General features: G+C 45.1%; 1 protein-coding gene across 1 annotated transcript; it reads right to left on the bottom strand.

Annotated features, from left to right (window-relative positions):
* Positions 1–131: 131 nt before the first annotated feature.
* Positions 132–13264, bottom strand: LOC104733292 (uncharacterized). Its single transcript, XM_010452879.2, has 4 exons — positions 13127–13264; positions 12814–13051; positions 544–1033; positions 132–456 (listed from the first exon to the last, which is right to left on the bottom strand). Exons 1-4 carry the CDS (start codon positions 13262–13264, stop codon positions 132–134), a joined length of 1191 nt encoding a protein of 396 aa, XP_010451181.2.
* Between the last annotated feature and the right edge of the window lie 2052 nt (positions 13265–15316).

Consider the following 15316-nt stretch of genomic DNA (forward strand, 5'->3'; position numbering starts at 1 on the left):
TTATTCCAAATAGACAGAGATCTACTAACCAAATAAGTACATGAACCAAACCCAAAAACATTAACGAAATAATATTGAAGGCCACAAAGAGCCACGCAATATAAAAGGACATCCAAATGATATCAAATTCACTAGTAAGATGGAGCAGGCCAGTAAGGGAACTCAGTTGATGTTAATAGAACTTCATCTTCTGCGTAGAAGGTAGTGCTAATATCGGCTGCGATGTCGTGAACACCAAAGTTACGGCCCACATAATAGATAGAGTTAGGCCTGAGTCCAGGAGACGAGCTTGCAGGGACACAGCATGCTTCATTATGTCCAAGAAAGATACAAAGATCTCCAATGTCTTCCGTGTAAACCAAATCACCGCAAATTGTATCCACTCTAAACACCAAAAACCCTTTTGTTTTATGGTAGATTGTTTCCTTGTCCCAGTTCTTGTCATCCTCGCCGAACCTGCAAGTAAGATATCTATATGTTTCAGCATATATTAAATTACCAACTTCTGCATGCATATTTCAAAAGAAATAAGTTATTATGTACCACTTGACGAGGAAATGTTCGCCGGAGGGTGACTCCACGAAGTGGTCCGTTCTGGAACACCAGATGAACCCTTCCAAATTTGTCCGAAGCACCTTCCTTACATGGTCCCTTTGATTACACAAGTAGTGGAAATTGGGTTCGAAATCTTCCTTCTCCTTTGCGTGGAGATCCAATGACCAATAGAACAGTCCAGAAGGACAAACAGTGAGAAACTTATTGTTCTTCTTTGAATACATTAGACTCGAGAAAGGGTGTACAGAACCAGAGGTATTGATGTTGATCCATTGAGAGCAAGAGCCGCTGAAGGGCTCGCACAGATACACGTCAGATCCCAACAACTTGACCGCCACTACCAATTCATCCTTCATCATGTTAGGAGAGTTGGACATTGCCACGTTCTGGATTCGAGAACTACTAGGCAGAGGAGGTAGATGGAGTTTGACCGAGTCAGATGGTGTGTTACTGACCAGCATGAGATTTGTGGAATCATTACTGTTGAACTAGTATAGCTACTAACTCGAGGATGATGTAATAGAAAGGGTGAAACAAAGGACTTTTATTAAGATAGTCAAAGATCGTCGAATTGTAATAACCGTTATAAGCCGGACAGCTAATTACAGAGAATTGTGCTTCTCAAAATGACTAACTGAACTATAGCTTAGAATCGGATTTACTCCTGACTCTTGCCCGATGTTACTTGATTGTCTCTGCAAGCTGCTCCCCTGGTATTTATAGCTGATGGGACGTTTCACCTCTCTGCCTCGGGATCGATGTGGGATTGTCCTCAAGTAAAGTCGGCGATCGTTCTTATCCGGGCCGTCATTTATTGGGCTGTCCGTCTTAATTGGGCCTTCTAGGAGCTTGATCGGCCCGACAAGTGGGATTTAGTTGGTTTGCCTTCTTGGGTTTTTGGGATGACTGTTTCGATAATGGGCCTGCAGGAAAGCCTGTTAAGGCTGGGTGAAACCCATATCCAACAATTGTCCCCCCCCTTAGTTCATTGTGGTCAGCCTTGAGCCAATGAGCTTGTTCGGGAAATATTAAGTCTGGCTCGTTATCGGAACGTTGGCCCAATCTTTTATACTCTGTCGAGGAGAGGGAAATTGGAACGTCGTTTCCTAGGGTTGCATCGTTTCGCACCCATCGCTACTTTAAGGGTTTCTTTTCCTGCAGCTTATAAAAGGAGACTTCTTGGGGTGCCCTCTTCAGTTCTTCTCCAGCCGCAAAAATCGAGGTAACCCTTCTCTCTCTTTTGTTGGAACCTTTCTCTTTTTCTTTTTTTTATCTTCTTCCCTAGTTATCTTTTAGATTTTTAGTGTAGCTTATACTTTCTCCCGATCGGGTTTGTTGTTGTAACTGTCGATTCGAATTCAATGTCAGGTTCTTGTGAGGAGTTTTTGAACGAGCGTTCGCCTACTGGTTCCTCTGAGGCCGGTCCGTGGATGCAGGCTGCCGATTCGTCCGATTCCGGAGTTTCAGCATATTCATCTAGGCTTCGCAGGCGAAGTAGAAAAGTAGAATCGTCAGGCCGCTCTCCAATACTCGAAGTTGATCTGGGATTCCTTGCACCTTCTGGAACTCCAGTCAAACCTGAGGCAGGCAATTCTAGTCCTGACAGATCTGGCTATCCCGATTCGCCTTGCTCCCGTGGCGAAGCCAGATCTGGCCACTCGTCCAATAACGTGTCTCTCGAGGATGAGATCGAGATTGGCGAAGGGACTGACTACCCGGATGCGCCTTTTGATTCGGGAAAGTCACTTTGTGATGCCGACTCTCTCTGCGCGATGATTGACTTCTGTAATTCCCCCCTGCGCGTTTCTGTTGTATGTCCAACTTCTGAGGAGCGTGTATTTAAGTGCCCTGATGGGTTTATCAGTTTATATGAACCGTTTTTTACTAAGGGCGGTCTCCGCTTTCTGATTCCAGCCTTCATGATGGAGTATTGTTGGCGTCGTCAGATTGCTATTACGCAGCTTACCGTCCATACTATTCGTAACATGATTGGTCTTAATCACCTTGCTGACCAATGCGGGGTCAAATTGACCGCCTTCTTTGTTGAGGATATGATGCGTTTTACTAGGCAGAAGGGTTTTAACGGCATTTGGTATGCTAGTGCCACGCCGGGATATAAGCTGATGGACCATCCGCCGTCAAAAACCCATACTTGGCTGAACAGATACTTCTATTCTAAGGTTGATGATGCCTTGGTAGAGGATGTGTCAATAGGTTATAAGACTGAATGGAATTTGTCCCCTGGTAGTTTCTTGGGTGATCCTTTATCCTTTTCCTTTTGCTCCCGTTTTGGATTGCTAACTGTCTTTATTTTTGATGATCCTCAGATTTGGTTGATAAGTCTGCTGATCCGCCAACTCCTGATTTCTTTGAGGTTCGTGATCTTCTAAGGAGGCAAACGGTGCTTGACTGGAGGACTATTCCGCAGCTAGACCTAACTAGGGGCAGGAAACCATCGAAAGGTATTGCTTTGTTGTGCTTGCCGGTTTTGATTCGACCAGTTTGCCATTTATATTTTATTGAGGATCCTGGTTTACGATGACAGGAGGTGTGAGTCAAGCAGGGATGGTGAAACTGGGTGTTCCCAAATACTCCGGCAAGCCGGTCTCGAAGAAGAAGAACGCTGCAGAAGAGAAGGAACTGCAGTTGGCGCTGAAGAAGAGTCTGGCCGATCAATCGTCTATTCAGGGTTCTCGCATTGGGGGTACCTCGGGTGGCCGATCTTCAAATGGTAACAAGGCTTCGCGAGAAAAGAGGAAAAACAGTGAGGCTGCTCGGCGGGATAAGGATATCGTTCCTATCGATCTCACGGTTGAAAAGGATCGTTCTTCCTCGAAAAATTTGCCTGACCCGACGGGGGATTCTGGCAAGCGCAAAGAGGCTCCGGCTGGTTCTGATGCGGTCGTTGCATTTAAAAAGCCTAGGACCTCCTCGCTAGACCCAAAGGATAAAGGCGTCCAGCCTTCCTATTTTCACAACTTCCGCTATGCGAAGGACACTCCTTTCCTTTCTGACAAACGGGAATGTGGTGCTCTCATTCGTGAGGTCTCCAAAGTGCTGGGTGATCGCTCTGAGGGGGACTTGAAGGAGGATGATGCATTCGACGAATGGGCTCGGCATCATCTCCAGGTTCATCCTCTCTTCTCTATATATATATATATATATTATTATTATTATTATTATATATATATATATATATATATATATATATATTTTTTTTTAACTTTATTTGGTTTTGCCTCAGTCTGCGAGCTCGGTATATTCGATGGTTTGTCGCTACGAGCGCAGGCTGAAGGCTGCCAAACGTGAGACTGCTTTTGCCGAGGCTGGACTAAAGGATTGCCAGAACCAGGTCGGCAAGTATCGATCTGAATCGACTAAGGCTTGGCGAGAGTTTGATCGTCTGAAGGAGGAGAATCGCCAACTGCAGGGGTCCTTGGAACGTTCTTGTGCCGACATCACTCGCCTGGAAACTTCCGTCAGACGGGCTGCTGAAGATTATGATCATCAACTGAAGGCTGCGGTCGAGAAGAGAGCCGAGGAAATTCGTCGCGAGGTGAGGGATTTCTACCGCGAACGGTCGGACCAAAATCGTCAGCATATCTGGGACGTGAGGCGGGCTTTTAACCCAATGATGATGAAGGCTCAGGCGAATGGTATCCTAAAGCAGATTGAGGACCTTGTGGCTGATGGTTGTCCAGTTCCTGCGAAGGTGGTCCAATTTGTCACTGACGGCTCGACATTTTGGGATAATGTTGTGGATGGCATTGCGATCACCCCGCTTGTCAATGATGGGTACGTGGTGACTCCGACCGCTGAGCGTGTTGCGGCTAATCCTCGGCGTATTCCTGGCTATGACGAGATCGTCGATTTTGACGAGTATGGTTCGAACATGCCGTCTGCTACTGCCGAGGTTGCGGAACCCGATCTGCCCGACATTGAAGAACAGGCTCCCAATGCTGAGACACAGGCGGTGAGACAGGAAACGCCGGAACTGGACATTGTGACTGGCCTCGCTTTGGCGGATGCTGCTGTGGCTCCGATTTCCGAAGGGATTGAAGGTCGTAGCATTCAAATTGCTGGGCTTGTCAGTGATGCAGGCGTGAGGGATCCACTAGCCCCTGCTCCAGTCATCGCCTCTGAAGGCGAGGGCGAAATTGTGCCGGAATAAGCCCTGCGAGGCTTTGGAACTATGCCGTTTGTGGCTCTTATCGTTTAAGACTTATTTATGTTTTGCATCTCCGTTTTTTTTTTGAGTATGACTTGAATACTTTGGGGGTGGTTTATTAATTCCCCCTCCCTTTTGTTTGTGAATGATGGTAATGATTCTAAGTTTGCGAAGTTTTGTCCTTGCGGTTTATTACGTGTTTTTTTTTTACGAGCTGGGGCGAGACTTTAGGCAAAGTTAGGATTTGCCATAGTCCCCCCCCTTTTTGACGAGTTGGGGCGAGACTTAGGCAAAGTTAGGATTTGCCATAGTCCCCCCCCCTTTTTGACGAGCTGGGGCGAGACTTAGGCAAAGTTATGATTTGCCATAGTCCCCCCCTTTTTGACGAGCTGGGGCGAGACTTAGGCAAAGTTAGGATTTGCCATAGTCCCCCCCCTTTTTGACGAGCTGGGGCGAGACTGAGGCAAAGTCAGGATTTGCCATAGTCCCCCCCTTTTTGACGAGCTGGGGCGAGACTTAGGCAAAGTTAGGATTTGCCATAGTCCCCCCCTTTTTTGACGAGCTAGGGAGTTAATGCGCTAAGTGGCTGCAACTCTTGGACCCTTCGGCTTCGCTGTATTAATTGCTTGGTTTAAATGGTGAATTGCTTTTCCAAGGCGTTTCTCATCATTACCGCATGCGGATGTTGCGTGTGGCGCGATTTTTATTGCGAGGCGACGGTTGGCTGGGGAGAGAGGTGCATTAAATGCGGTAAAGTGGACGATTGTCTAGTTAACCGTCGTGTCGCTTCACTTCTGTCTTGTCTTTGCTATATAAAGGGAGGCGTGGGTGGGCGAAAGTGGGTCACGCAACGTTCTCTTCATCTTTTCTTTATTTCAGTTTGCTGACAATCTTTCCTTGCTTCATACTCTCCTTCCTCCTTCTCTGCTTTGATCATGAGTAGCTCCGATGACTCGGGGGAATGGGTTCCGGTGAATCGCAGTGAACGGACTGTTTTCGGTCGTCCTCGAACTGGCCGTTCTCCGTCGCCAGTTCGTGTCGATCCGGCTCAGCCTAGTGATGGGTCGGGTCGATTTATTGAAGCTCGTCCTAATGATCTGTTCTTTCCGTGGAGAAGCCCACCCGTTGCTGCGGCGTCACCACCGTTTCGGCCACTGCCGCGGAACTTCGTGCCGGGTGTTGCTGAGATTCCGGTGGAGTTCCATCAGTCCTTGAGTCCCGACGAAAGGCGTTTGGCGGTTGGCTGGTTTAGGATGGTTAGTTCGTCATGTTGAGCTTTCTATTATCTAGTTTCGACCTTCTAACTACTTTGCTTTTTTCTTTCTTGTTACTGGTAGATCGAGATTCAGCACCGGGCCTACCGTCGCCAGCATGAGTTTCTGGTCAAGCAGATTATGGACCTCGAGATGGGGATGCGGAAATTGGAGGCTGGGCCAGAGGATTGGGAGCGATTTGGGTTCGGGAAGTTTCTTGTGATGCCTTTCTGGCTCCGTGATCGAGTTCGTGCCTACAGCCGTAGAGTCCGTGAGAGTCGCTGAGGGTGCTCGGCGTATTATATGTCTTTACCGGTTGATGAACCGTTCCCCTTTTTTTTTTTTGGTACCCGTGTGTTGGGTTATGTACTATTCTCGGAACTTTTGTATTACTGTTGGTGTTATTTTTTTTTGTTGAACGCTTTACCCGCTCGGCGGGTTTTATTTTCGGGTGTTTGTGTTATGTTTGGGTTATTCTCAACAGTGAGACGTCTCTCATCTTATTGTGTCGAGCCGAAAGTCTTTGTTCGGACCCGTTTTTTTGTGTCTGCTTTTGCAGGATGTGACTGTCAGATTTTGGGAGCAAGAAGCGTTGGATTCGCGTATTAAAGCTCGGCTTATTCCCTACCTTGGAACCGAAGAGATTGCGCGCTGGTGGCGGCTTATTTTGCTTATCGGCCTTGGTTTATTTGCGAGCAATGGTTGGAGCTCGGCTTACGATCTGCACTTCGCGTGGAGTGCAATTTTTTGTTATTTTGTTTAATCGTCACAACTGGCCAAATTGCCGACCTTGTTTGGATGTGTATTTTTTTGTTTTCTTTGTTGCCTGTATGATATTTGTCGATTTTTGCAAGACAATATGCGTAATAAAAAGGAACGCAGGGATTTTCACAGAAAATTGCATTCATAAGTTGTGGCTGCACCTTTTCAGGTTGCCTACGTACCCTTTTTTTTTTTTTTTTTAAAAAAGGATCAAGCCGATCGTAGTTCAAGTTACATAGATACTAAATACTCCTAGATGGAAACAGAAATATAATATGCGTAATACATAAATTTCTTAATAGAAGTAGCGCTTAAGGTTGCCGGCGTTCCAGGATCGCGGAATAGCTTCGCCGGACATGGTAACTAGTTCGTAAACTCCCGGGCGAACAATTTTGGATACTTGGTACGGCCCTTCCCATTTTGCGCCGAGCTTACCAGCGTTGAGCTCGGCGGTGTTTTCGAACACCTTGCGTAGAACGAGGTCTCCCTCGCTGAAGGATCGCAGGTTGACCTTTTTGTTATAATGACGAGCTGCCGCCTGCTGGTAATTCTGAATTCGGAGCAAGGCGCGATCTCGCAGTTCTTCGATCTCGTCGAGGCTGTCATAGAGCATTTCGTCGTTTAGCTCGGTGTTCTTGACTAACATGGTCTGGCGTAAACTGCCGACGCTTACTTCGGCTGGCGCCATTGCTTCCAGGCCATAAGCTAGCGAGAATGGTGTTTGTCCTGATGCTCTTCGCGGAGTTGTTCGGTGGGACCATAGCACGCCGTCTAGCTCGTCGGCCCAGAGGCCTTTCTTTTCTTCGAGCCGCTTCTTTAAGCCACTTAAGATAGTCTTATTGGTCGCCTCTGCCTGACCGTTGCCTTGAGGGTACCTCGGGGTTGATTTACTGAGCCGGATACGCCAACTTGCGCAGAAATCATCGATTTTTTTGGATATAAACTGCGATCCGTTATCTGTTACGATTTCGTAAGGTAATCCGTGTCGGCATATTATATTTTTCGAGACAAAATTTTGGACCTCATTCGCTTGGATTTTCTTATAGGAATCAGCCTCAACCCACTTGGTGAAGTAGTCAGTCAATATAAGAAGGAACTTTTTGCCGTGTGACGCGGGCAGTAGTCCGACGATATCCATTGCCCATCTCATAAACGGATACGGCGCTGTTGTTGTTGAGAGTAATTCTGCCGGGGCGTGTATATCGGATGCATGTCTCTGACACTTTTCACACTTCACGGCGAACTGCTCGTAGTCACTGACCATAGTCGGCCAGTATATTCCATGTTTCCTGATTTTTAGTGCTAAGGCGTGTCCGCCGGAGTGGTTTTCTCCGGCTCCTTCATGTGTTTCATGCATTACTCGCTGGGCCTCTTCTGTCGAGATGCAATGTAGTAATATACCGGCCGCGCTCCAACGGTAAAGGCGTCCCTCGACTATAACGTACTGTGCCGCCTTCTTTTTAAGGCGTCGGGATTGCCATTTATCTGCCGGGACTACTCCTTCACTGATGTACTGAAGTATTTCTTGGCGCCAGTCCGCGGGTTCGGCGGCGAGCTTGGCCTCATGGTTAGGTTGTGCCTCATCGTCAAAGTCGGCATGTTCCGCCGGGTCGGCAGATATGATGTTAACTTGAGCCCCAGAGTCGATGCTACTTACTGAGATACTCTCGACTGGGATTACCCGACGTAGGTCCGGGTCTGAGGTTGATGCTAAGACGGCCAGGGCGTTTGCGGGTGCGTTGGCGCTTCGAGGTATCTTGTCGATCATGAAATGGTCGAAACCCTTTGCTAGCTCCTTTACTATCTTTAAATATGCGTCCATGCGGCCGCATTTGGTACTGTACTCTCCATTGTATTGGTTTGCGATGAGCTGGGAATCACAGTAGGCATGAAGCCTTTTTACGCCGATCCCTGCTGCAAGCCGCATTCCGGCAAGTAAAGCTTCATACTCTGACTCATTGTTTGTTGCGGTGAAGTTGAGGCGGAACGACTGCTCAACAACCTCTCCGGTTGGGGATGTTAGGCGAATCCCAATTCCTGAACCATGCTGCGATGAGGCTCCGTCGACGTACAAATACCAGTTCTCTTCGCTTGAGCTAGGAGAGGTGAAATGTTGGGGCAGCTCGACAATGAAATCTGCCAATACTTGAGACTTCATGCAAGTTCGGCCCAGATATTCGATATCGTACTCACTTAATTCGACTGCCCACTTCGCCATGCGACCTGATTGTCCCGGGCTATGCAGAATTTGCCGCAGAGGTTGGTTCGTCAGGACCGCGATTGTATGTGATTGGAAATAGGGTCTGAGCTTACGAGCTGAAATTACCATGGCGTTTGCCTCTATTCCCCTTTTTGTGACGATATACCCTAGAAATTCTCCTGACGTCACACCGAATGAGCATTTTGCCAGGTTGAGTTTCATGTTATACTTATTCAGGGTTTGAAAACACTTTCGTAGGTGCTCGACGTGATCGTTTGCGTCCGCGGATTTGACTAACATGTCGTCGATGTACACCTCCATAGTTATTCCTAATTGGTCTGCAAACATCTTATTGACAAGACGTTTATAGGTGGCTCCCGCGTTTTTCAAACCGAACGGCATTACTTTGTAGCAAAACGTGCCTTGATCTGTGATAAAGGCGGTTTTTTCGCGGTCGTTGGTGTGCATCAAGATTTGGTTATATCCTGAGAAGGCATCCATGAAGGAGAGCAATGCGTTGCCCGCCGTGGCCTCGACGAGCCTTTCTATATGTGGTAGCGGGTAGCTATCCTTGGGGCAGGTTTTATTGAGATCCGTGAAGTCGATGCAGACTCTGTTCTTCCCATTTTTCTTTTTAACCACCACCGGGTTTGCTAGCCACTCAGGATACTTAACCTCCATGATTGACCCAGCATCTAACAATTTTTTGACCTTGTCATTTACCGCTTTAGACCGTTCAGGTCCGAGTTTCCGCCGCTTCTGCTTGACGGGTTTATAAGTGGGATCGATGTTAAGTTCATGACTTGTGACGTCCATGCTGATTCCAACCATATCGTCAAAAGACCAGGCAAAGGTGGAAGCGTTGTCCTTCAAGAATTGGACCAGTTCGATTCTTATTGCCGGGTCGAGATCAGCACCGATCCCAACGCACCGCCTCGGGGCTAGGTGCTGGCGGCTCGTCCAGCGCTTGCTGTGATTGCTATAAATCAGCGGCCTTCCGTAACTTGCATTCGATCACGAAACAGTTCCTAGCGTCTGATTGATTACCCTTGATTGTGAATATCTGGCCGGACAGGGGAAACTTCACACACTGATGATAAGTGGATGGGACGGCCTGCATGTCGTGAATCTAGGGGGATCCAAGAATGATGTTATAAACAGCCGGCTTGTCGACCACAACAAACTTGTGCCACGAGGATATGCCGGATACGTAGATTGGCAACTTGATTGTGCCGGACGTCATCATGTAATTTCCGTCGAACCCGGTGAGTGGCCTGATCGATGGTTTGATTTCTCTATTATTGACCTCCATTTTGTCGAGGACATCCCGGAAGATTACGTTGACGGAGCTTCCCGTGTCGATCATAATCCTTGTTACTTCACTCTCTCCAACGTGTAATTCGATGACGAGAGGGTCGTTGTGCGGGAAGTTGACTCCAGCCAAGTCGTTTGCTGTGAACGTGATCGGAGGTACAAAGGGTGGGACTTTAACTAGCCAGACCGTAGTTGTGCCGGCCTTTACATAGTCGCGAATTGACCGCACGGAATCTCTACATGCTGTCAATCCTCCCATTATCATGTCAACACGGCGACGGGGCGGCCATTGGGTCGCTGTTGGGTCGGCGTAGAGGGTGTAAGTGCCAAACTCCGTTGGGAATTTGACACATTGATGGTAGATGGAAACCACAGCTTTCATTTTATGGAGCCAAGGCGTCCCAAGGATGGCATTATACGCGCTTGGACGGTCGACGACTGCGAAGTCAAAGAGGTGAACCGTACCACCGACCCTCATTGGGAGCATGACCGTTCCTAAAGAGGTAAGAGAGCATCCATCGAAACCAGTCAAGGTTTGTACTTCGGGCATGGTCAAGTGCAGGTCGACTTTTATCTGCGGGAGTGCTCTCCGGAAGATGACGTTAACGGAGCTTCCTGTATCGACCAACACATCCGGGACTAAGCAATCGCCGATGTTTATTTCAACAACGACATGTCCAGTGGGCGAAGTCCGATGCTCGGCAGTGTCCTCTTCTCCGAACATGATCGGAGAGTACGATCGGCATATAGGAGTTCTGCCGGGCAACCAATCGCGTTCGGCTCTCTCGACGTCGTGGACGGGATATAAGTTGCGAGGCCAGTTAGGGTCGTACGGTAGACTTCCTCTTATGACATTAATTCTACGGCGGGCTGGAGGTGGTGGCGCGTCAGCCGGTTGGTTTTCTTGTCCTCCCACCTGGTTGCCAGCTGCGGGCTGGTTATTCGGCGCTGGTCCATTGTTGAAATGGTTATTTGGACCTCGTCCTTGATGTCCATGGCGTCCTCGACCTCGCCCTCGCGGGGTATTACTCTTGTATTGGCGTAATTCCACTTTGACCTCGCCGTTGAGGTACTTGCCCAGCAGCGCGTTTTGTAAGTGTCTGCAAGACTGCGTAGAGTGTCCGGTGTATTCGTGTAACTCGCAATACAAGTTATGGTCAGGCTCTTCTCTTGCCCCTTTTGGTGGGGTCGTCGGTACTATAGCTGACGAGCTGACTGCGGGGGTTGGCGGGGCGTCATTGACGAGGTACGTTGCGCCGCGCTTCTTACTGTCCGCTCTAATATCGAGTATTGTTTCAAGAAGGTTAGCGAGAGTGTACGGAAGCTGTCGATTGAGTCAGGCGGCAAAGAGGAGAGCCAGCCGAGGGCATCGCCGCTCAGGTTTTCGATGAACAGCTGACACTTTCCAGCGTCTAGCTCTTCCGGGGAAAACTCGCAACGATGGATTGCGATCTCGAAGGATGTCAAATGGTGAGTTGGGTCCGAATCTCCCTTATACGGAGGCAGGTGCTTTATTTTGCAATCGGGGCGAACGACGACCCGACGGATTCGCGCAGTGAATGGAGTTTTTTGGGACTGCTCCAACATGTGGTCTACATCAGGTGCCGCGCTGGTTGCTTGGTGGAACTTGCTTGTGACATCCTTCATTTGACTTTTGAGTTCGGCCAATTCCCCGCTCTGGTTCTGATCGGCGCTATTGGGATCGGCTCTATTGGTGCCGTCTGGATGTTCGGCATTTTCTTGTAGTTTTGCACAGACGCTAGAGAGAGTGGCGAATCGTTCCTCTGTTTTTCTGTCTTGGGCGTCGATTTTTTCCAGGATGCTTCGCATTAGTGATCCTATGTCGAGGGCGCTGGTGCCTTCTCCGATCGAGCCGTTCGGCGTTGTCGGGGGCCGGGTCGGCGGTATTGGAAGCTCCTCTTGGGCCTGCTGGATGCGGTCCGGCGTGTCCGCCACATAGCCGTCGCTGCCCGTCGTTTCTCTTTCTGCCATTGCTCGAAATGTGCTTCGTCGATGTTGGACTTTCTTCAAAAGCTTTCCTTGTTTGTTTCCCTGGATGCGCACCAAATATTGAACTAGTATAGCTACTAACTCGAGGATGATGTAATAGAAAGGGTGAAACAAAGGACTTTTATTAAGATAGTCAAAGATCGTCGAATTACAATATAACCGTTATAAGCCGGACGGCTAATTACAGAGAATTGTGCTTCTCAAAATGACTAACTGAACTATAGCTTAGAATCGGATTTACTCCTGACTCTTGCCCGATGTTACTTGATTGTCTCTGCAAGCTGCTCCCCTGGTATTTATAGCTGATGGGACGTTTCACCTCTCTGCCTCGGGATCGATGTGGGATTGTCCTCAAGTAAAGTCGGCGATCGTTCTTATCCGGGCCGTCATTTATTGGGCTGTCCGTCTTAATTGGGCCTTCTAGGAGCTTGATCGGCCCGACAAGTGGGATTTAGTTGGTTTGCCTTCTTGGGTTTTTGGGATGACTGTTTCGATAATGGGCCTGCAGGAAAGCCTGTTAAGGCTGGGTGAAACCCATATCCAACAATTACCCTCCGATTTCCCCAAGGTAACTCTGTATCCATCTTTATTATGTGGAATTCCATCGGTCATCGCCACTCGGACCTCTTCTCTGAGTCCCTTGTCCTTTATCACGAGTTTCTCTTTGTATTTATCATCGTAGTATACTTGATCATTGTGAGAGTTGTTGGTCTTAAGGAGGTGGTCAATCAACAAGTACGAGTGTGTTGGCTTAGAGCAGAACATCCGACCCTTCGTGTTGTTGTATCTCTGCATGCCATACAATGAGTAAGAACCAAAAGGAAACTCCAAGTTAATTATCGCATAACAAATAAAGAAACTTACGATGACATTTTTGCAGACTGATGGCTTCAAGAGTCGGTTAAGGAGCTGAGACGTTGTCGAAAACCCTACACTATTTTGGTGACTTGGTCGTCTCAGAGTAATATAAAGACAAGGCCTTGGAGACGATGATGATAACATTAAATCTAAGGAGATATGAACAAATGTGAAGTTTTGTGGAGAATTTGTGATGTTTATTGACATTAATTGTAAGTGTTTACAATATATAGGAGCCTTACAGGAAAGAAGATCGACTAGAGATCATACACAGAATATTTCTGTGAGATACGATACATAATGAGGAAGAGATATGAAACTTGGAGAAGAGTATCCGGTTTGCGTTTCGGTTTAACAAGATAAACATTAATAATCATGTAATGAAGAATCTATATATACATTTTAGGAGACATTTATGAAATAAATTCTGAAGTTCATACCTATTTTCAGGCATGACATTGGCATTAAATTTTAAATTTATAAATTATAAAATAAAATTTAAAACCAAGATTTTGTACAGAACAAAAATTTCTAAAATTTCTCTTTAATCAATCAACGACTAATTACAATATCTCATTAAATATTTATTTTGTAAAATTCCTAAATATTTTGTAAAATATCTCCTTAATTCATTACAATATTTAATGCTAACAATAAAAATGTATGTGCAAATCCCAAATTAATCTTTACGTCAATACATATGTAAACAATTCTAAAATTTAGATATTTTGAAGATGTTGTATACTTGATTAGCAAGATTTTTGGTACTATATTTTTTTGCATTTTTCGTTATTTGAATTTTGAAAAACGTGCATGTTGTACTTAAGCAAAGAAGATAATTGTGTTTGGATATCTAGTGGGATGGGTTTGGGTATTAATATAAACTAAAAATTATTTCATTAACTGTTAGTAAATCATCACTTAGTTATTTTGTTAATACCATCGATATTTGAATATTAGGCATATCTAATTACGTTTATTAAATTACGGTTATGTAAAATAAACAAACAATACTACGGTATACCACATGTTATATTCTGACTAATGTTTTGTGTTTGAGCTGACAATAAGAAAACTGGGCCTTCAAATGGCATCTGATGTATATTTTATCCTCTAACTATATTATTAAGAGTAGAGAGGAATTGGAGAAGGGCAGTAAGGGACCTCAGTGGACTTTAATTAATATTTTCTAAACTTTATTTAGTAAGCTAACTAGAAAATATATTCAAGAGTCACATCTTATTATATAAAGCTTGATGTCAAAATTACTAATTAACAAGATCGTGACATGTGTCAATTGTATCATTCAGATATTAACACATGTCAATTTTAAATTTACTAAAATTATAAAATATAAAAAATGTAAAAATTCAAAACCTAATTTAGAAAAAATCATTATAAGGAAATTATATATATATATATATATCATAAAATTTGAAATTATAATATTGTTTACTATTTTAATTTTAAGTTGCTAATTATACAAAAAAAAATATTACTTTTTATATAAGAAAAAAATGATTGGGAAAATTATACAATTAATCACTGTTTCTAAAAAAATATAAATACTCACCTTTACACAAAGAAAAATATTGTTGAAAAAAACATATAAAAAACTTAGATTGTCTCATATTTTTTTCACCAATCAAATAATTTAGGAAAAATGATTGCCAGCTACTTGAAGTATACGCCAACACATAGCCACACATACAAACAATATAAATGTCTTGTTAACTACGTGAACTATTGTCATCACATAAGGACATCCATAAACAAACATAGGTTATGTGTACAACACCATAAACATTCGAGGTCTGCCGGAACCCGGCGTTGACCAGAGTTGACCGGCGTTGACCAGTATTGACCGGCGTTGACCAGAAAAAAATATTCAAAAAAATATTTTTTTTTCTAAAAATAATAATGATTTTGTTTTTATGTATTTTTGAAAATACAAAATTAAAAATGATATTTAAATAGAAAGAGTATAAATTTGTAATTGTTTATGAAAAAATCTACTACACATCAAATTTTGGTGGTATAGTTTTATTATATTATTTTTGGTATATTTTCTGAAGAAACAGACAATTCGTGGGTTCACCCTTACGGGCGAACCTCTCTTATTCATCCCCTTTAAATTAAGGAAACAAATCTTAATTAAAGAAACAAAATATGTTGATCAATCAATTTTAAAATTGT

Source organism: Camelina sativa, chromosome 12, assembly GCF_030686135.1.
Source record: "Camelina sativa cultivar CO46 ecotype springtype chromosome 12, ASM3068613v1".
Classification (NCBI taxonomy): domain Eukaryota; kingdom Viridiplantae; phylum Streptophyta; class Magnoliopsida; order Brassicales; family Brassicaceae; genus Camelina; species Camelina sativa.